Consider the following 24,165-nt stretch of genomic DNA (forward strand, 5'->3'; position numbering starts at 1 on the left):
TGAATCACAAATCTTAGAAGAAAAGTTTTATGTGAGAGACATTCCAATATGCTTAGGTCTAAATGGTTATTTGACTTTGCATCAGTAATCAGGCATCTGTATTCCTGCGGAGCGACCTAATCAGTTCTTAATGCAATTTTGTCACGGAAAAAGAAGAAATGAAAACAGACAATTTCATTTTTAAAAAAGTTGCATTAGAAGAGCATTAAGGCTGTGCCTTAACAGTATGATTCTGGAAATATGTAGTTAAAAAGCAAATGTTCCTCGTGTGGCATCTTTCTCTACGGTGATACTGAAACACTGAAATGCCGCTGTCAGGACAGCAAAATTGGAGCTATACAACCACATCTAGACTATTACGTACACATGTAAGCCTACTAAGTCAGTAGAATTGCAGAGCTCTGTATCGTAACTGAATAGAACAAGTGAAAATTTGTTGGTACTGAAACCAAGCCATTCTTTTATCTATTCCTTCATTTAACTTAAGGACTATGGATGTACTTCTCCATGCAATGCTTGACAAAAACTACTTGTCGATTGCAAGCAAAGGATCACTGACAGTATTTTGACCACAGACAAATTACTACTGTCATATTATTAGTACCTTTGGAATATTTCATGTTTTATTTAAGCCATTTACTATTTCAAGCTTGCACGTATGAGCAAATTGTAAGTAGAGGTGAGCACATCTCATTTAGCATTGCATCTTGCAACCTGTGTAGCAAAGCTGGTGGTAATCCTGAGCACTATAAGATAGAATGGGCAAAGAACTGCCACAGTTTCAAGAAGCTAACATTAGGCATTTGTGTTTATAAAGTACATTTCAGTGAGCCACTGCTTTTTTTTCTTACTCTTTTTTTTTTTTTTTCCCCATTTATTTAGTTGTTTCCTAAGGTCTACAGACAGTTCAAAGCTGAATCAAATTTCCAGCCTACTTGTAAAGTCTGTAACTTAACATCAGTGATGACAGTATCGACATAAAAAGTTTCTCCCTTTTAGTGCCTCATGCTCCGTACGTGCTTTTACAATCAAATCAACCCATTGAAGTTAATAGCTAACTTAAAGACCATTGTAATGAAATATCCTTAAAAGCAAATATAGCCACAAGAGCAAATATAACTAAAAAATCTGACGTCTGAGTGACTTTAAAATTGCTGCAATAAGAAGGACATGAATATGTTCATGGCTGTGGGTGGGAATAAGAGAGATGATATCCGAAAGTGTCCTTCTCCCGTATTTCCAATGACCACAGAAAAAATTTGCTATAATATCTGACATATTATAAGCCATAAAAGCCAAAGGTGGGAAAAGCTGAACTGACCTTGGAGGAGAGCTTGGGCACCTTTACCAAGGTGAAGATCTAACCAGCCATTCTCCCTACCATGTATCACCAAAGTCACGTGGCAGCATTTCCTCCCCATGCAAAGCAGTTGTTAATGTTCCCACATCACCCAGATAAAAAGCTGCTGATTCCTGGTCTCCCACTGTTAATATTGGTACCTTTGTGTCTTTCAACATTTTGCTTGACCTCTCGGTTTTATAGTTTGATTATTTGTAACATATATAAGGGTGGCTATGTGGAGTTAACATTTGTACAGCTCTTTGGAAATGTAAATCACTGGAGAAATGTTAAGTATTACTAAGACAAGCACTGCCTGACCTCTTCTGGCTATCATGAAGGCCAATTGCTACAGGGGAAATTCTCATCTTAGTGCAGGTAGACCTGCAAGCACGATTTTCATTTACATCAGTATGAATTGTGCATCTATGAATACATTAATATATCCAGCACTGTGTCCTTCAGAAGGAATGAAAAAACCCTGCATAAATTATTCAAAAATACCTAGACAAAAAGTCACTGTATTGCAGTAAGGTAAAGTTTTAAACTGTCTGGGGTAAAACAATGTTAGAAATTACGAAGCCATCATGTCTTTAAAATGTTATCTCAATTATGGAATTATTTCATATCACGTTAAATGGCACATTTCTCTTAATGAACTGCCAGTCTCTGTTTACGTTAATCTTTTTCTTTGCATATCAATATTTTTGTTCTGACTTATGATGAATTCTTTCTTCTTTAATCCACACCATTTTCCAGTTATCGTTTAATTTCCACATAGCTGATTATTTCCTGTGTAAAATAAATCTGCATTACTATTAACACATTAATGAAATTAAAACTATTTTAAAATTTGGCATAATTTTCTCACTATATAATACAGTATGTTCTCTTAAATAATGAAACATTAAACAAAACCACAATCAGACCAAAAAAAGCAAAGATGAAGATCAGCCAGGATGTCTATATTCGACAACTTCACCATGACCATAATCATCATTTTCCCCTGTAACTACCATATCAGAAACAAGCAAAGAAGCTTCACAACAATAAAGTTTTAAAGAAAGTTCAATATTTTAAATACAGGGGCTTGTAGCCACAGTAGTCAAAAGACTAAGCAGCAAGATGTGCAGAAAGAGAAAATGTTCTCATGCAAAACTGATAGGAGAATATTGTCACGTGACTAAATAATGCTTTTTTCCAATTAAAAAAACCCTTGTCATTACTGTCCAGATTTTAAATACATTTACAGATTCATTTGAATGGATGGATCTCTCTTGTACAGACAGCAGATCACAGTTCTCCATGGTTTTTGTGCAATTATCACATAACAGCCTGGTTGACACTTAGGTGGGGAATACAAGACACTGAAAAAAATCATGATTGTGGTAACAATGCAAGATCACAGTCAGCATTGAGCTAGCTGCACTACAGATGACATCTAAATCCCATGTTGTTCTTAAGTACAAAACACTGAAACAGATTTTTCATCACAGTTTTTTTAACAGTGTAATAACCAACTTCCTTTATTGCCCTTAATGGATAATTAAGATGCTTTCTTCCTATTTAAAGGCTCAATATAACCCTAACTTGTAACAATGGGAAACTGGATTGAACCCTAAGTAATCTAAGATGTTTTTAACAGGAGACCCATCTAGTGAGTCACACCAATCTCCAGCTCCTTAATGGTTTAAAAAAAAAAAAGTAAAAAAAAATTTCCTTATCAGCCAATAATCCTACACAGTGCTTCTCAGTGGGAAGGGCTTAAGTTACAGCATCTACTTTAGTAATAGCTGAAAAGGCTGGTATATTTAAAGAATTTTAATTTCAACTCTTAGAAAGCATTCATTGAAGACTGACACAGCCAAAAATTCAGTGTGTGGCTCTACTTTGTATTTACTATTAGTAGAGAGAATTTAAAGTCTTAGTTGAACAAAAGTGAATGTCACAGTTTTTTGTGAAGTGCTGTCTCCAGGTAGTAAACCTGTGTCAAATCTATTCTTTCCCCATAGGATATCAAACCCAATTTCTGTGCATAAGGTATTTTTCTTGCATTGACTCTCACGATGGCCATTTTTTATTTAGATTTACCTGATACCTCAATAAAATCGTCAGATCTATGAAGCAAATTAAACTGAAGTCCACAATGGGGACGACAAACCAAATAGATATGAGAAGCAAGAAGCACCTGCAACAGCACTAGACCACACAGTCTCCTACATCTTTACCGCTAAAACAATGCACAGAGGAACTCTTCAGCCCAAATGCCAGAAACCAAATCTACCCCTTTGCACTGCTGTCGCTTGAGATTTCCTGCCACCTACACATCTCTCCCTCTCTACCACAGATCTCTCCTGGGCAAGATGACAGAAGGTCACAAGCAGAGCATGTGAAGCCCTTGCTCCTGGGAGGGGATGGGAAGAAGGCAGCTTTGGCTACTCCCTGACAGCAGCCAGTTATACTGTCAGAACCTGAGAAGGAACATCTGGAGGTGGAGGGAAAGCCTGCCATCCTGGGATAGCAAATAACAAACATCAGCCTGCCATGGGTCTCTGGATCCACAGTACCCACAGCGTTCGCAGCCTACAACTTTAATCCTTCCTCCAAGAGAAAAGATTTGAAGGTCCCCTAGCTACCTATCAGTTCTGCTCCTGAGCTTTGACCTTCCTTTCCCTGGATCTAGAAAGCAACAGGGATGGCAAGGGCTTTCTTCACCAATTCGGTAGTGTGCATTTGAGGTTATGCCAGGACAAATTCACACAGTCTGTTCTGCTGCTCCAGGCCTCCAGCCCAGCTGCCACCGTGAACAGCATTATCAGCTTCTGCTATCAAGAGAAAACACTGTATTTACAGTTCATTACAGAAATAAGTGTCTTTTATAAAGACGTGCAAGCTAACTCAGGTTTGAGCAGTTCAGGTTTCGCTTTCCAGGTTCCCACTTCCTTTTTTTTTAACTTACTCACAACATTGTCACTGAAGTAATCTCCATTTCTTGATATTCAATACAAATAGAGCCCTCAAAGAAACCCATTACTGACCTTCCTGGGGGGTAAAAGAACAAATTCTTCAGATTTCAAAGGCTGTTATCAGAGGGAACAGGCTGCATCCGGGGCAACAGCAACCCCCCACAGTAATATGGGAAAGAAATGCCTTTTTCTTTCTCTGTTCAATTCAGACAGGGTGTTAGAGGGGTCTGTGAACATACATTTGGGGTAAGCTGGTTCCCTTTATCCATAGCAGCCTCTGATAACAAAAATCTAGACAGCTTTCACCATTTCTACAGCCTCGACAAGGCCTGCTGCCTCAGAAGTGACCCAGGCTGCTCCTACAGCTCATCCCAAATGCCTGGTGGCTGCAGCACCACAGCCCACTGCTCCTCAAGCTCGCTTGAAGCCAGGAAGATCAGAGGTAACCAGCCTACATGACTAGAGATGCTCCCAGAGGAGTTTTGGAAACAATGTCATCAAGCATCACCAACAATATGAAGTACCAGCTCTTCAGGCACCGTGACAACTCCTTATACCAGCATCTTCAAGAATTTATACTCTGTGGAGCATTTACACAGAAAAACATAGAAGTTATCCATGCAAGCAATCTTTTGTGCTATCCAACCTTTTATATGAATCTTATATGGTACATTATAAAGAAAATCCTTACGGGATTCTTACTGTGAAAAAAGAACTAATTTTTTTTCAAGTTGTCAACATAGTTTTAATCATTTTAACAGCAAACTATACAGCAATAGTTTTGTCCCTCATAACGTATCCCTGACATGCTCCCCACAGAAAAATCTATATGGAAATTCGTGGAAACATCCTCTTTAGTACTCAGTTGCAGTTTTAAACTGCAACTCCATTGAGTATAATTCTCTTTATTACAAACCTCAAGCCTCTTTGCTTGATCTATTATTAATCAGCCCATGTATCTAGAAGGATGCATGGTTCAATCACACTTACTTGATTCTTTCTTTTACTACATCACAGGGCTTTATATTAACAAAACTCTGAAAGCTTAAGGCAGGACTTCCACCACAATGCAGACCTCCTGCAGCTCCTTACTCATCCAAGGAGATACCCAAAGACAACAAAAAGCTGACAGGAAAAGCTTCAGGATCAGTGTTATTTGGGAGACTAAAGCAAAGACATTTCCATGAAGATTCTCATGCTGTTTTTCTCTCCAAAGCCCACTCCCACAGATGAGAAAAAGCAACTTTCTGACTGCAGGAACAAGCACTTAAAGCACTAAGTTCCTGATGCCTTTTTTCATTCACCTTGCAACACTAGAATTTGTTGTGGTGTTACCACAGTTTGAAGATTTTTTTAAAGGACAAAAACTAACAAAAATCAGGGCAGAGAACAGGAGGGAAGGGGAAACGTCTATTCAAGTCTTAATATATATCAATAATAATAATAATAATAATAATAATAATAATAATAATAATAATAATAATAATAATAATAATAATATCAATCAGCAAGTTTTCCTATCCTTGCAAATTATAGCCAAGCTAACAATACCTTCCAGACATGTTTCATACTTTGAAATCATATTTTTCACTTCTGCCTCTCAGGTACCTGCACAGTCATAGTCATACACTGTGTCTTGGAGCCATGGCATAGTGAGAAGGTCAGTGTACATACTAAAAAGAATGGCATCCCAACTAAAAGATGTGACTACACCGGGGGTTCTTGCACTTACAATAACTGCACAATTCAAAATAGAGACCAAACAGGTCTTCAAACTTCTCATCCACCCACTTTGCGCAGTTCACTTCTACTGCAGGCCTAGCAGAAAAGACAAATGGGAAAGGGGGCTGAAGGGAAGTTTCACAGACAAGCAGTCCCCTGAAACAATCCCCAGCAGCAGGTTGATCAGCTCCCAGATAAAACAGGAGAAGGGCCCTACTGGTAATATGTCCAGTTTCTCTCACAGCCTCAGAAGTGCTACCACTGCCTCACATGCTAGTCAAGTTTAAATGTTTTGTTCTCTACACCCAGGCCCTGAGGATTTTCTCAATGCATTGAAAGGTGATGTCAATGTGCCCACCCTCAAAAGCTATGTAAATGTTTTATCTGAAAATTTCTAAAAACAACTACAAATTTTTCAACCCAGAAAGCACAAAATTATTCTAACTGAAAGATATGTAAGAGTGACCGTACTATGGTCAGATTAAAGGTCCATATTGTCCCTGGAAGAGTCAGAATATTAGGCTGTTAGTGGATGTTTTGGGACAGAGAATAAGAAAAAAGGCAGAAAAAGAGTAAATCCTTCCTGGAAAGTCCCACATGGAAGTTGGGACCCACCTCCTACTTGATTGTTATCAGCTATTTAGGGACTTTGTGCTGGAGTTTATTAAGTATGATAATCTGGATGCAAACATAACTGATTAGACAATCTTGGTTTATATCAGCATACACAATAGCTAAATGCCAATACCCAATCACTAAAAACCAGACCAAAAGAAAAAAAAGTATGGTATATACTGAGTCACAGAACCACACAAGAAGGAGAATTTGCCTAGTCCAATCTGCCAGATTGCTCAAGGCTTTGTCCAGTCAGTGAAGCAAATGGAGATTTCACCACCTCTCTGGGCTGCTCGAACGCTGAAGTACTCTCACAGTGAACATTTCCATCCTTATACCCAGTTCTGTTTCAACTTATGGCCATTATTCCTCATTCTCCCACTGTGCACCTCAGTAAAGAGCACATTCCTGCTATGCACCACCACCCTCTTGGTAACCGTCACTTAGGTACTGGGAGACTGCAGAGCTAGTGATTTCATTACAGAAAGAAATCCCATGGATCAAACATGATTTACCTTGATTAAAACTGGCAAACACTTTCTTCACATGTACAGAAATTACCTCCAACAGGCTTGCACCATCATTTTTCCAGGGATGGTGGTTGACCAACCTGCAGTACCCCAGACCTTCCTTCTTGCCCTTCTTGAAAATGGGTACAACAGTAAACTTTCTCCAGTTATTGGGCACCTCCCCCAATCTACACAGTCTTTCAAAGATGATAGTGAGCAGCCTGACAATGACATCGGCTTTCCCAGTACCCTCAGCAGGCCTCCTGCCTGGACCCATGAATTTGCATGGGTCAAGATTTCTCAGAAGATCCCTAACTCAATTCTCTTCTACTCACCCCTTTCCTCCCTGAACCCCATGTCTGAGAACAAAGGCCTCTGAGATCTTACTGATGAAGACCAAGACAAGGAAGTTATGGAGCACCTCAGCCTTATCAGAGTCTGCTGTGACTAAATCACCTGCCCCACTTAGCACTGGGCCTACATTTTCCACAACAACCTGTTGCTTCTCTCCCTCATGCTCTTCCAGCATCTTACCTTTGCCTCCTCAACACCTCCTCCTTCACCTCAACACATTTTCCTCCCAGATGCCTTAATCTACTCACAGAGCTTCTGTTGCTACCATCTAAGCCTTTCCAACACCTCAGAGCCTTCTGCCCGTGCGTCACTCAGAAGCACGCTCATGCAGCGTCAAAGATAATATGCCTGGCAGAGCTTGTCTGTTCCTCTGGTGTTTTCATCTATATTTGCTCCTACAGTCTGTGGTACGTATTTCTTAGAGGTTCAAAGTGACATTTTGAAAACAAGGGATCACTGAAATGACATATGGCACTGGTTATAATATGTTCAAGATGAATACAAATCACATATTTGCTTAGATAACTATTTTGCTTAGATTACTAATCAGCTGATCACAACTGACTCTGGGAAAAGAGATATTCTTACTGTTTGATCTTTGAGTTCATGCTTCTATCCACTGCCATACAGCCATTTGACACTGTTTATAGTTAAGAAAAATGCATTTATTCTAGAAACATACCTTGCTTTTAAAACTGTGTAATGACCTTCCTAAACAAAGGCTCAAAGATTTCCTTTTTTTAAGTCAATATACATCCAAATAAATTAATCTGTATACAGTGCAAAAAAAAGTTAAAGTGAAGAAATTACTAACCAAAGGCTAAGGAACAGTTATGGAGCCCAGACTGTGTGGTAACTAGCATTAAGCACAAGGTTCTATTCATTTAAGTCTGTAATTGCTTATGTGTTACTCACTAAAGGTTTATAATACTTTATTTCTACTCAAGACAGACATATGTGTGTGGGAAAATAAACAAACCCGTAGACAGTCAAATTCACACCACAGGATCAAAAATAATTTTTGCACTTGATTTCATAAGGAGAATTCCTAATATACTTTAATTTCCTCTGGAATTTTAATTAGATTGAAAAAAAGAACTCAGGAATTAAGTTCAAGGACTATTTTTTCATAGCAACAATTCTTCAAGGTGTAGTCTCCCCTATTATATCTTCTCAAGAAAGCCATTTTTATAGCTCATCCATTTTTAATTTGATAAAGCCTCTGTGTTCTGTTCTCCCTTTTCATTTAACTGCTGAGTCTTCTCAAAAATGTTCATTTCCTAGCAGCTATAGCACAATGAACAGAAAAGCAAACCACTGTTCATCTGAACAAAAGACACTCCCACACAGCGGAGTATCTGTGTCTGGGAGCCCTGCTGTAGAAAAACACATGCCCACGGTTATTCAAAGATTCCACTTCAGCCGCAGTGCAATGCACTGGCAGGCATGAATAGCCTTTCTTTTACCTTGTTTATTCAAGAACTATGATCCACTACAGCCTGCTTTTAAGTATTTGATATCTTATACTGAGGAGATTAAATTAAGCCTGACGCCAAATGAAAAACTTTGGCCATGCTGTTGATTTTTTGTAAACTTATGAAACCAAAATCAGAAGGTCTTGTCCTTAGAGACTAAAAGGCCTTTGCTCTAGCATTTTATATTTATTGTGCTAGCAAAGTCAATCCTGTCTCTGACAGAAACTGATTTCTTGATAGATTCTCTCCTGCCTTGAGTGCATTTGAAAGCAAAACACCCATCTCTAATTTCCATACTGATCCTCATGTAATTAATCAAATATGCAATCTAAACCGACTTCCTTTACAAGCGCATTATTGTGAATTAGTCATTCATGGAAGAAAAACATAAAGAGAAACAGGACTGTACTTTACATCTTGTTTAAGAAGAGTCTTTTGTACTGGGAAGGTGGAAGATGGGCTATAATAATACAATGTTTAAATAAGTAAATATGCACAGGGGTGCACACAGAGAGCACACGGGTGTGCTCTCATTTCTCATGCCTCCAGTGAAAGAGGTCATGACCCTTCAGACTTTAACCTCATCACTTCTAATTTTTCATCTTGGTTCTCAGAAGAGAAATTTAACCCATCTGGTTTTCAATTTTACGAGGTCATGAGCCATGAAAGAAAATCTAGCTTTAAAAAAAAAAAAGGAGATATATACTCTTCTCTCAGTGTATAAGAGTAGATTATGCAGATGTTTCTGTTAGAAACTTAAAAGAGAAAAAACTCCTCTCCACAATATTACACATCCATATGTCTACTACTGGGTATTTCTTTTTGGTTGTATTTGTACATCTCTAGTCTCGCTCTTAAAAATAATACAAAACAGTCAACCTTAAATTCCCGCCAACACAAAGTTGGAAAAATCCTGCCTTTGATGTCATCACTGGGATATTTAGCCTAGTGCCACAATGAGGCAATAATTTTGTCAGAAGTGATGGTTACATTTCCTACTACAGCAGGGCGAAAATAAACATCCTGCCCTTTCCTCTGCTCTATGGCAACATCAGGCAATACAACCAGAGAGAGGTCAACATACGTCTGAGCTGGACATTTCATGGATCGGTTCATACCTCCAGCAAGCCATTTAGCAGTGCTGGTGAAAGGTGGGGTTTTTTTGTTTTCTTAAAAACACAGCTGAAAAGTTTGCAGCCTCCCTCTCCCCAGCCACAAAAGCCATAGAGCTTCAGCAACACCCCCGTCCCCCTGCAAAACCCCCACACCATATGAAATATTTGTAAGACCATCTACAGAGTTTTCAGTATCCACCAAAGCTAGAGCACCATCATCACAAGCTCTTGAAGGACTTATAATATGGGGATACTTGGAAGTCAGGTAAGTTCATAGTGTTTTATACACAGAAATGATACAACAAAACTAGTCATCTCAAACAGCACAGCACCTTCAACAGAGGATTAACTTATATTTCACTACAAAAACACTTAATGATTCACTTGTTTCATGTATTTAAGAAATGAGATCTCATAGTAAAATGCAACATGCAGGAATGCCTTTTTTTAAGCATATCTTTAAAACACATCTGGCATCTTCCAAGTTTTGAAAAACAGCAACAGAAAATGGTATGTAAAACCAGATAATAATTGTTTCTAATGCTATTTCTCTAATTGCCTTAGAATCCAAAGGCCAATCAAGTTCTTGTGGACTGTGTCCACCTGAAGTCCTGTTCCCTTCTCCAGCATAGCAAATACACACTGAGCTGTTAATTGCAGTAACGCTAATTAAAAGACAAAAAAACATGACTACATTAACAGTGAAATTACCAATTAGCACATAAGGCTCCCTCATTACTGCTGCTGCACGAAATGTGAAGCCTGATGTGGATAGCAGTCATAAAAATAAAAGACATTTTAAAGAAAGCCGATAGGTCACATTTTCAGCTTACTTCAGAACTCCTGCTGGAATCAGTAGCTGAGAGTTGACCTACAGGAAAGAAAGAAATTCCTACAACATTTTGTAAAAACCACTAAAGAAAAATATTGCCATTTTCCACATCTGCATTCACAATGGTTTTCAGAGGAAAGAGTACTTGCCCCGGTGTAGCCACTAGAAAGTATTAAAAAAAAGAAAAATATTTTTAAAAGGCAAAAAGGCTAACATTTCAGCGGACAATTTCCCCTGACTTCATACTCCACATAAGGCTTCCCCATAATGGACTAATGGATACTGAACGCAGTCCAGGTGATCCTAGTTTCCTTTATTCTTTAGAAGGAATATTCTTGTGTCCTTCGGTCTCTTTCAATGACCATTTTATGAAAGTTAATCCAGATCTCCACAACCCTAGAGCTGCTTCCATAAAGTGACTGTGCTCTTCATATAGTCTGTATTTCCTCAGGTCTCTCTCTATTTTTTTTCTTTTCTTTTTAAAGGTTTTGAATTCTAATTCAGAGGTCTCATGGTAAATAAAACTGAAATACTTTCAGCATTATCTTCCTTGTGAGAACTGGAGTATATATTTGTTTTTCACTCGCTCCCTTTTAATCAAGCATTTTGTTGACCATAATCAATTTCTTTGCTCAGGAGAAAAATGTGCAATTATCTACAATGAAGAAGGTGTGTCTAAGGAATAGGGTGGGGGGAAAAGAAATCAATAGAACCATCTGTCTGACATTCCTACAACATTATAAGAGACTTGTAATTAACTGCTTGCCTACCAAAGTCTGCCAGCTTTAACTCCCCCGTGTCACTGATCAGAAGATTCTGTGGTTTCAGGTCCCTGTGCAAAATGTAACGCTGGTGGATGTAAGACAGTCCTCGCAGCAACTGAAATAAAAATAACTGAAAAAGAGGGGGACAAAAAATGACCTCTGTTAATATTTTGCATATAACCACAGGTGATTTCTTCACAATATGCAGGGTGCTTGCATATTGTGGTAACATTGTGTCAGAATTCCTCCCAAACTGGCGTAACTCCCACCCAAATTTAACACAACGAAATTTCCATCTAAAACATATGTACTTTGCAAGGACTAACCCCAGCCTCCAAGCCCTACTATATCATAGATTCAGTTTGCTGCTTTAAAAAGAACAAGAGCAATACAACCATGTGCAGAAGGCTCAATTTCTACCAAATTATAATTATACTCCATTTACCCATATGGCCTTAGAGATTAGGTGGTAGCCTGAAGACAGATGTGTATCTTCACTAATTATAGGAAACAACAGTACAGGGTGGATAGGGATGGGGAGGTAAGGCTGGGGGATGGGACACTGGAGCTAAAACAAAGAAGAAATTAATAATGTAACAATGATGCCGGTGTACCCAAGGAAATCTGCAAGTATGACAGGTTTTCTCCTTCAAAGTTTTTTTTAATCAGAGTTGCTTATATATTTTTCATTTAGGAAATAATAATTCTCACTGAACCTGAAGATGACTTTTGAAAACTACTTGTAACAGTCTTTAAGGTAAATTTAGATAGGAGCCTAACTCATCCCCCATGTTTCTTTTACCCTTCACTGGACTCTACAAATGCTTTCCCTAGAGCTAAGCATTGATATTGCGTATTTTTGTAATTTACAATTATGAACAAAGAGCTGGATGATGGAGATCTTTTGTCCTCTCCTTTTCATCTCCTCTCCCATCGTTCTCCTGCATTCTTATTGGCACCTGCTGTGAAAGGCTCTAAGTGTTACCCTCATGGATTTTGTCAATACAAAGGGTGAGCGATCGTTTCCCAGGAGTTTTCTTGGCAGTTTTGAAAAATCTCTCCTAATATACAGACCCCTCCTATTGCCTGAAATATTTTAAGAAATACTATAGTTTCCAAATGGGAACACAACAAGCCTTTGCAAAGCCAAACATGGAGGATTCAAGAGTGGATATGGACCTCATGCCTCTCAGCTCAGTGCCCAGTGAAACGTGCTCTCTCAGAAGATGTGGAAACCACGCCAAAGATTTGGGAAAAGTCAACCCGGGCACATGAGAATTTCTAATTAACTCACAACACAAGCATCCTATTTAGTGACTGCTGAAGTGAGGAGACATTATAAAAAAGGTTACAAAACCTGATTATAGAAGAGAATAAAGGCTGACATGAAAGAAACAGAAATGTCATGTTACTGAAGTTGAAATGAATTTAATTGCATTTCATTTTTTCCCCAAGTGCAGACACAATACACTGTATGTTTAGCTATTTAGCCAGGGCACAAAGAGCCATATCAATCACCTTCTTGCCAGGGTTGGGTCTAACAATGTGCTGAGGAAACCTAAGAGCAAAATACAGAAACAAAAGAAAGAATAGCAGGAAAGTCATAAGTAACATGCACATTCCTTTTTGAATTGTGGTTAAAATGGAACTCATGGTACACAAAAACTATTTTAATAAGGGCAGGAAGCAGAAATGTCTTTAATTACAGCTTTAAAATACAAATTAAATTCTATTAAATGACTTCAAAATAGTATTTTTTTAAAGAAAAAGATAGGGAAAATATCCAGTTTGCTAGACTAAATCAATGGTATTTAATTTCAAACATTATGTTTAAATATGCAAAGAAATTTCAATTATCATGTTATCTTACAGTACTGTAATCTTTATAACTCAAAATATATTTATTAATGTGGGCTTTCATTTGGCTTTAGTGCAAAATGTCAAGTGATTTTGACATGATGTACTAAGAAAAAAAACCCAACAATTTCACAGCTGAACAGAATAAACCTCTACTCTTGAGGACAACTTTGGAACATAGTTTTATTCCAAACTTGTAGACATGCTGTACTTATCAAGTACTTCCACAAAAGTCAATTAATTCACTTACATACACTGTATCAATTGTTTTCTCCTTGGAGGAAGAGCATGAAAGAGAAGTGGAAAAAAATCTCCCTGAAGTCGTTACAGGGTCGACTCAGCCATTGCTTTGTTGCTTTTTCTTTTCCTCTTCACCTTTGTTTTTATTTGGTAATATTAAATGTGAAAACATTTAAGTGCAAACACAAGTCTAACACCCGGCAGTAGAGCATTCTGCAAACCACAGGCCCTTTGGGATCGCTTGGGAAGAGAGCATAGTAAAAGAAGCTCTCCATTCCCAACCGTTCCCCACTCCACAAAAAGAAAAGATGAATGGGAAAGAACCATTTCTGATGCCTCAGGAAACACTTCTGCCTTCTCACAGTCAAGTTCGCTCCCCTGTCTTTGAGGAAAGCCCTCTCCAAGAAACCCATTTCCCTTCAAGACTGCCTGCGTTACCTTCACGAGGACGGAAATGAATGCTAGATGAGGTACCGTCACCTCTTACCCATATACCTGATCTAAAACCGGCATACCACCTATCATGGTCTTACTCTGATCTTACTTGCTCCTTCCTCCATCTTGCTCAATTCTGATCACTATGAAACGTCAGCCTGGGGCTTCTGTGGGGGGTTTTGAACAAGCAATTGAACTGCCATTTCTCCAAGGCCACAGGATGGCAGCCCTGTGGACCAGAGGACAACTTTAAAAGGAGTCAACGGCAAATTCCATATGCATTTCAATGGGTTGGTTGTGAGAGTAGAAATGATAAAGATTCATGGTTCTTGAGCTTTTATGTTAGTAATTTTAATTTTTGCATGGTCATACACAAGGGTCTATAAGTGTCAAACAACTTGTAATAAACAAACTAGGACATCACTCATGTACAGTTTGTAGCTTATTAGTAAGAACAGAGGTTTAGGTGATAAAACGAAAGACACAAAATGAGAAGGGTCATTGTGATGAGAGTTGGAAAAGACAGAAAACAGGAATGGGATTCGTCTCTAGAAGTCAGGTTTTCGGCAAGGCTTAATATTAGGAGGCTCCACGCTTTACATTCAGACCAAAAAAAATTTAATACTTGTGCTTCAGGCCTTGCTTATTTATTATAGCCATGAAAAAAATACCTTTTTTCCCCCTAACAGTTATGAAGGTCTCACTTTAATGAGCAACATATTTTAATGAAGAATTTTCATTGTCAGTGAGAAAAATGCATGCAGGTCAAACCTAATTTGGGGTTTATGGACTGTGATATTAAAATAATATTAGCAGTTCTTAAAACTTACAAGAGAAAGCCCTCAACTCCACAAAAAGGTTAGCACCTACACAGTCTTTCAAGTATAAGGCCTGGATAGCCACTTGAGCTACACACATTTGACCAAATGCCTGTTTAAACCAATTACATTTTCTGAGAGACTTGCCACCCACCTGGACGAACAGCCCTGCTTTCATGGTGTTTTTCATGAGCCTGGGTGAGTGTACAACCTAGACCATTCCATGCACACATCTAACAGCTGCAAGATGACTCATGTGTGGCAGAATGCTTTATGATCTTGTTGGCCTCTGAACGTCACAGAGGATCTTAAGCTCTTCTCATCCAAATGAGCTTATAAGCTAAGCACTGGCACAGGCCATCCAAAACACATCAAATGGGTGGGACTGATGGGAGTTAACACTTTCTGACTTAGGTTCAGAAAGCTCTGATGAGTCTAATGATAAAGGGGGATGTTCAAGCACAGGTGATCTGTGTAGAAGTGCTCAGATCACTCCACACACTCTCCATTCCCAGAGATGGTACAGAGTTTCTGGCAAAGGATACTGGGGTAAGTGAAGAGCAGAAAGAAATTCACAACATGCCCAGAGAGATTCTCCAGAAAATGTACCATTTCTACACAGTGTCTACTGAGGCATCAAGGACCCCAATGACCTCCTTCTTAGGATGCTGCCCAAAAGTACAGACTAATGAGGCCTGGGGGGTGTGTGCTTTTTTAACTCACGAATTGTCTTTCCCTGATGGCACAGAGGGATTTCTGAATGATTTCCTGCATTTGAGCTCCCTTACCACATGCTGTATTGTGGAAATAAAGGACCTGGCCCTAGATACAGAAGTACAAAGCTATATAGAACCTTTTAGTCTATAGAAGATGCACAAAACTCTTGGCTCTGCTCTCTCTGCAGCAAGAGACTGTAAATGGAGCTGAGCTAACCTGGACCAGGAGTTCACATCACTTCAGAAGAAAGCTGAAAGTAAGACTGGACTAATGTGCTGGTCCTTTAGTAAGCTCATATTGCTGTAGTAGCATAGTTACTTTTGAAAAGTAATACACAATACTGCACAAGGTTTATTATCGCTTATCACTGATAACACAAATGCTCCTGCTTGCTGTACATATCAAAGCACACCAGCTGGGTATCACGTAATCATCTGAATTCCCCTGTGTGTATTCAGCATCAATCGATATCATATTCAGTCTTAATAGGCCATCAAATCTAAAAATACCAGTAGAAGAAACCCAGCCCAGGACACCTCACCTCATGCTTGCATCCAGTGTACTTCTCCCTATCATCCAGAGGATATTACAGGCTTCTGTGAATTACTGGCTATTTACAAAGGCAAAAGGAGGTAATAAATCCCCACAGTACTATCCCACAGCCTTGGAAATAAACACAACTGAACACAATGCTCAGTTACATTTGGGTTTAGTAGATTGTTTGGGAGTTTTAGACCTATTTGTTTTAAATCATTAATATAACAAAAAACTACCTGGTAAAATGTATTATCACAGAAGCAATGAGAAATGCCTCTGTATGACTTCTGCTAGCATGTCAAAAGCTCATCAAGCACAATCTTTTTTTATCACTATAGGTTTGCTATTCTTTTCCCTCCTCCCAACCAGGATAATACCCACGAGATAAAATCCGACTTTTCACTTCTAACAATGTCCTGGGGAAATACTGAACTTTTTAGGTCAAAGCTTTGTAGACTCTCTGCTTAAATTGTCAGAAGAAGAAATTCCAGGAATGAAGTGTTGACTGGAGATGAATTTGCATCCCTAGGAATAAAGGATCCTATCCGAATTAAAAAATTGTTAGCCATTTGAATCAGCATGATTTTCATGATCATAATATGCTTTATCTCAACAAAAGGTTCCTCCCTGGAACCAAATGAGTTCTCTCCAAAATAATTTTAAAATTATTCTCTCCAAAACACATTAATAAAGGTTTCTAACTTGCTCCTGCCTTCCTTACACAAGAGTCTTACCAAAGACAATGTCACACAGAAATGGATACAATACAGCCACTGGGAATGTGCATTGTATCATTACTTTAAAAAAAACCCAACACTGAAACTACAGATTTTTACACTTATTTGCAGCAAAACTGCAAAGGAAAGAGATTGGAAAGTGTTAATTTGCTAACATCTATTCTCTCTGATATTCTTTTAATCATTTTTTGTCCCCTCTGGGTACTACTACAGTCATTTGCAATGAGGAAGGTGTGCTTAATTAACTGAGCATAAAGACACTCCCTTATGATCAGTTATAGTCATCTGCTAATGTTCAATAAGTGGAAGACTCTTTCACATTTTTTCTTCTGAATGGCAAAAATAAAAATAAATTCAATTAAATTAAATCTCCTTTTCTACCTTTTACCAATTCACTCCCATGCTGAACTAGGTCAGAGTGGCAATTGGTGCCTCACCAATTTTAAAGACACTGGAAAAAGTGTTTTCTTCATCCCTACAATATCTTCCTGGTTTTTGCCATATGTGAACCATGCGGATCATACAGACAATAAATTGCACACACACACTCCTTTCATTTTGGAGTTTGCACATATTTCTTGCTGCAGTAAATATAAAACTGACATTCTTCTAGCATGAATTTTAACACACTGATAAAGATTCTCCATTTACTGTTCACAGTTGTGCATATTATCAAATCATTACTTTAAGTGACAAGACTGACATAAAGTAGAGTGAAATGCTGATGCCATATTTAATGTCTGATAACTAAAAAGTCTAATTTAAATAATCAATTCTCAATGCCATGTGTAAAAGACAACCTTAATTTGGCATAACATTATTCTGTCTGCTGTACACCTGCTTGTTCGCTGAATGAGGAATGAAAAATAGCAACTTCTCAACCACATTAAACAGCATCGCTTCCTACTTAGCATATCTGTTGAAATATATTTTTAATTCAACTCTACATCAGCTGCATCACTAATTTCAGGGAGTAAGAGAGGGATTTCAAAAGCATGACATTAGTTTGATTTGCTTCCAGTAACGACCAATAAAATTAAAAGGACCACCATAGTATGTATTCACCTTAGAGTAAAAGAGTTTTCTCCAAACTCCAGTGAGTCAATATGAAAAGACATGAAAATTCATCGTAGCTTGATGTATTATCATGGTTTAATTGCCCAATTCCTGTGTCCCTAAGTCTATGGCAGGCAACCTTTTGGTCAGACACCTCTAGTTACACACAGGCACTCACATGCCACAGCTTCCCCTACATCACGTAATCACACATTTGTTACATATGGATGCAGGACTGGCCATGTGATTCAACGCACGTCTCCCACAAAAAAGGGGACCACAAACCTCTTGTCCACGCCACAGATGTTTATACAATCACACGATGGAAAGAAAACAGAAGCACACCTACATAGATAATAGAACTGTAACCTAAAAACCAAAGCATTTTTAACATACTTTTCAGATACTATGCTTTACTAACAAGCATATGTTTTTATATCTTACTAATATGGAATGGAGCTAATGCTTAGCAAGAGCCAGTACGCAATGCTCTGCTACTGCCAAAGTTCAAGCAGCTGCACTTCAAATGCGGTAAGCTTCACGTGGATGGGATACAGGAGTTGCCTAATCCTTCTGTGTTCTGAATGCTTCCCTACCCTTTGTGCTTCAGATTATTCTAAAGCTGTAATCAGTTCGATGATAAATATTTATGTTTACAAAAGACACCAGATGACAACTACCCTATGGCTTTGACTCAGATTATTAATTTTCACATTAGTCATCAAATGCCAAAATGATTCATCTGACAAAAACAGATTCAACTTTAAAAACTGCAACCATTAGTTAAGGACAATGTTCACAGTACTGCAGTGTGGAGAGGAATAAATGAATACCGCAAGTGATTAAGTGCCAGAGATTTCTGGTAACATCAGATAACATTCACTACATTTCAACATTTTCAATTCAACGTGCACTTCATCTTGTTTAGGAGGCCAGTATTAAAACCTTGGTTTAATAAATCCAATATTTTTATCATATCTGGTTTGGGATTTTTGTTACTTTTTTTTTAACTTAGAGAGTACTGTAAAGTTGATCTCTTCTTGAGCATGTAGCACAGAAAAATGTCACAGCATCTCGTTATGTTTCAATAATGCCTATTAATTACATTTCTTTTAAACTCTTTTTGTAGAAGTTTTAAGACTGAAACTAGTTATAGTTTTTTGCTGAAACTCATGCATATTTTTTACAGAGATTATTGGGCTGTCCTAGGAAACTTAATACCCAAATTCCACTCCACATTTTGCCACATACCTTACATGTGACCTTGACAGTCAACTATTTTTTCTGACTCAGTATTACAGTGATAAAACACATTTTTAAAGGTTGTGGTGGGGGTAGGGTTTAGTTGGTTGAGGTTTTGCTTCAAAAATATCCATTAATTATGCATAGAAGACTGTTGTGCCCTGCTTGCTAGGAGCAAGGAAGGCTCAGAATTGAGATGGGTAAGAACCGAAGTCTTGAAGGCTCCTGGGAGAAGGCGAATATTCCTGTTCCCTCCATACAAAGTTCAACAAGAGGGTCTGCCTATTTCTTCTTATCACTTTTTGGCCCTGGGAAGAGAAAAGGTGCCCAGGGAGAAGAACAAATCAGAGCAGCAATATTAGACTGAATAAGAACAAACTGGAAATTCCTTCTCCCTCTGGTCACAGTGGACGATAGGAGCCTTCCAAGTTGCCTGAAGAAAAAGATTTTGAGAGTGATTAAGAGACAGAGACAGTTTCTGTCTGGTTGACAACCCCATTGTCATTTGGGATGGTGTTGCACAGATTGAGGAATAGTGGGTCAGAGGCAAGTGTCTTTTTATTTTGTCAAAGATAGTTTTTTTGAAGTCAAATGCTCACACAAATCGATATTACCTCTAACACTGCAAGTAGAGGAAAAAAGGCAGAGAGAAAAAAATGAGGATGCTTTTCCCAAAAGACTACAGCTATTTCAATGCAGCATCACTAATTAAAAAGCAAATCAGCTTTCATTAATAGATTTATTTTTAAGGAAGGAATGCAAACAAGCAATGCAGGCATGACAGATGCAAGCCTGACCTCCACTTGTTCCACCAGTAATAGGAGCTACAGAAAACGGACTCAACTATAAAATAAATGCATCAAAACATAAAGATGAATTTACTTGCATTAGTGGGAATGTAATAATAGGGAGTAAAAGATGCAGTTGAAATAAAGATGATATTTCAAAGGTTAAAAGAAGTTAAGAACAGTTACATTTTCACAGGACATGCTGAAATGTACAAAAAAAGGTACTTAAAAATTAAATTATGAATTTACAAAACAAGAACCATTTAAGGACAGCTGCAAACAAAGGCTCAGGAGAACCAAGCATATAAGTCAAAAAGCTGGTGGAGATGGCCCTGTACCAGATAGAAAGAAGCACAAATCAGAATGAAGATGATCATAAAAAAATCACTGGCAGGGTTAGTTAGTTGCTGTGACCATTAGAGTTCCTGCTGTAGGAAATAATCCAGATGTTTCAACTCAGAGTCCAAGAAGTATGAACTATCTCTAAAGGCAGCCACAGCTGTAGGAAAGAAAGCCAGGACTACAGACTTCAGTAGTCCAGGCCAGGAGGAACAGCATAGGGAGAGTCAGGAGCAAGTCTTGTACCTCAATTTGCCACAGCCACATTTTGGGGTTTGGCAAGCACCGCACGGTATACACCTATAAATCAGCTCTTAGCTCCAACCATGTACAAGGCTGTAGCAGTAGCTTCCAACAGAAACATAATTATATGTGGGGCCATGTACTTAAGATTTATTGCTTGCCTTCGGTTTTGGAAAAACTGAGAAAGATGTCTTCAAAAGTAGAGGATAGAAGATGAGGCTGTGCCTACTCAACAGGGACTTACTAACCTATTACCTTTTCTCTCCTCATCTCTAACTATAATACCGTACACAATATATTAATATATAATTATAAATAAATGGCAGATATGCAGGCTTGTTAGTTACCAAAGATGTATACAATCGTGTATTCAGAGCTAACAGAGTTTGGAGAATCTATGCATTGAAATAACTGCTTTCTGCCAATTTTCCTTCTAGCTGATAAAGATGTCATAGGTACCTAACCACATTTATGTCACCGGGATCCTTGGTTTAACATTCTAGGGATAGGTATTTTAAAAACAACTTTAGATAATAGCATCTCAGCCTCACACACAAATTCTTTGAAGGGTTTAAAACCTGATGTTATTTGTAAGACTTGGGCCTCCACACAAAATTCTGAAATCATTATGTGTGATTACATACATACCACTAAAAATGCTAAACCTAATACTTTAGGAAGCAATATTTTTTGTGTGCTTAAACATAATGTCCCAAGACTCCAACAACTGCCAATTGAGACATTTTTCTTTATACTTCCACATACTTATAATATTCTGCTTACTCTTTATTTAAAATATTTAAGTGACAGCAAATAGCCTATTTGAAACCACAAAGAAAGGCAATGTCAAACACAACACCCAAGGGGACAGCAATATGTGTGTCCATCAAAGTAATTTGGATTTTACTCTATTTACAATTCGTCATCTAAAAGTAAGCCTGAGGGAACAAGCATTGTCTTTAGCTTGTAAATATGGAGAAAATTCAGAAATATAATTAGGTTGAAGATGTCCTGTAGAAACCAAAACATAAGTAAATAATAGCTTTGCTTTTTCATTCCTATAAACTACTGTTTTACAGGAACTACTGTATAATATTCTTTGGAAAAAGAAAGATGTGTGATTATGTGGTTTTGTATTTATAATAACTGGCAACAAGCCAGAAAGGAATATCCATCAGCAGGCAATACTTTCCTCAAGAACAAAATTAAAAGGCAGGGGGCCTTTTGTCATACTGGGAGAGCATCATTGGCTTAATCCCACAGGTTAGCCCCAGAGAGCTGAGACTAATTTATTGCTACTGGAATATAATTGCTCAACTGAAAGTTTTTTAAAATGGATTTAAGGATCACATCACCAGTGATTCTGAACAAACACTGTCTAAAAGTCTGACTAAAAGTGGAATTCCTGAAGGACCTCTAGCAAGAAGGGGCTGACAGGGAGAGAAGGCTAATTAACATGGCTCAGCTCAACCCTTAAAAATCATCTGTAGCTCCAGATAGACAACTCTGTCCAGAAGCTAAAACAAAAATAGGTGGCAAAGTCTCAGAACCACAATTACATAAGTCGACACACAGAGTACAGCGCAACAAAGCATTAAGATATTATGTAGTAACCATCTTATCTCCTCTGCAACAAGAGAGGAACACAAGCTTTTAGTTTTGCATGCTGGTGAAGGTCTGGGAGTTGTTAGCATATATGACTGGGTTCCCTTCTCTCTGCAGTTCCTGTCCTCCCAGCTGAAGAAATCACTCTGTTGGGCTAAGCAAGTATTTTTCACTCATAGCTTGAGAGCAGGTATTTCACTGAAAACCCCAGACAGGCTGATTGAGTTTTAAAAGGGTAGGAGCTCAAATCATGCTAGGTTGTAATAATTACTGCTATGAATTAAGGCTAGCCTTTGCTGCTGGCTGGACAAGAGAGCCTACTAAAGACATATAATCAATTTTCATTAATATGATTTAACAGAAAAAAAAGAATTTTAATTGTCCAATGGGATTGCTTATGGTAGATGGGTAGTTTCATCTGCTCCAACTTCCTGATGTTTTTTCTCTTTTTTTCCAGTTTCCTTTTTATTAATAATCCGTCTGGACTTAAAAAAGCTTGAACTATCAGTACATCAGGACTCTACACTTGGCTACTCAAAGAAATATTTCTAATGTGCCCATAAGCTTCGGAAGCATTGCTGAACACTGTTGTTAGATGGTAAAGATAGCCACAGGAGTACATGCAGCAAAATTTGAAAGGGAAATGCTGCTGCTGCAGTTCCCTCCGCAGCTCCTGTTTTAAAAGATGGGTATCTCAGGATTTAGAGAAATGATGCATTAGCAAGACCAATTATCCACATATGCCTACCCTCCTCAAAAACAAGCTCACTGGGCTCTGATATGATCAAGAAAAAGTACAGTTATATGAATTATGATGTCTTCTCAGCAGGGAACAATTACAGCTACAATGACTGCTGCATATCTTGAGCTATACAGCACTGCAGCCTTGGAGTAGTCTTACAAATCTGAAGCAGCACGAATAACTTCCAAAGCCAGTCTTAGCTTATCCCAAACCTCAGAAAGCAGAATGTAAAAGTATCCACACAGGGAAATGAAACACAAAACCATTGTTTTAACAAGCACATTCAGCACATGAAACTCGGCTTAGGAAACTGAGCAGTGAAGAAAGCTCAAAAGTTTTAGTGATCGAAAAGCAGGTCCCATCTCACCCCATCAGCCGTTTCAAAGGGCCGCACTCACAGAGGCACTGTGAAGCTGGCACTGGGAGGGGACCCATGGGCTTTCCCTGGCCACACTCGCAAAATGTCTGAGTGACAGTTGTATGTTACAAGGATGCTATCTTGCACCATACACATCATGTATTTTCAGAAAGAATTATTTTTTTTAGTTTGGCCAAATATATGCAGTAAGAAAGAATTTTTCTTTTTTTTTTTTTTAGATGGTAGCTGTTTTCATCTAACTTCACATGTTGTAGATGCCACTTCTCAGTGAAAGAACACAGAAAATTAATCAATCTACATCATAAAACTAATTGATGTACAACAATGATCAGCTATCGCAAAAAGGAAAAAAAATTCTTTCCTCTTTTTTAAATATTTTCTTTTCTTAAACCAAACAGGCCTTCTGAGTTTTCCAGGAAAGAGAGATTTATTTTTTCCATGAACTTCTCAATTTCAAGAAACTAAATACTGGAATAAAGCTCTCAGTATGACAAGTGAAGATTTAAACACTTCCAAAGTAGAACAACAATGGGACTGATGTCAAAGTGCAAGACAAGTGTAACAAATATCATCTGGGTGATCTATATACACATGACACATTCTGCATGTCTGATTGGCTTCCATTTGATTCTAAAATCATTTGGCTGACTTCCCAGAAAGTAACTGGATCAAGTCTCTACCAACCTATCTTTCCATTAAATCCTGCTAATAAACTCCCTCCTTCCTGCGTGATGATTCT

General features: G+C 38.2%; 1 protein-coding gene across 6 annotated transcripts in view; it reads right to left on the bottom strand.

Annotated features, from left to right (window-relative positions):
• The window catches only part of CDK14 (cyclin dependent kinase 14), a 344,587-nt gene that overhangs the window by 166,363 nt on the left and 154,059 nt on the right, over positions 1-24,165 (bottom strand). For all 6 annotated transcript variants that reach the window (XM_087775266.1, XM_087775259.1, XM_087775285.1 and 3 more), the window contains one exon: positions 11,698-11,821. In XM_087775266.1, the coding sequence (XP_087631392.1) occupies positions 11,698-11,821 (124 nt within the window). The remainder of the gene's footprint in view (positions 1-11,697; positions 11,822-24,165) is intronic.

This window comes from Nipponia nippon, unplaced genomic scaffold (genome assembly GCF_047370975.1).
Source record: "Nipponia nippon isolate SJK-2023a ecotype South Korea unplaced genomic scaffold, ASM4737097v1 scaffold_1, whole genome shotgun sequence".
Taxonomy (NCBI): domain Eukaryota; kingdom Metazoa; phylum Chordata; class Aves; order Pelecaniformes; family Threskiornithidae; genus Nipponia; species Nipponia nippon.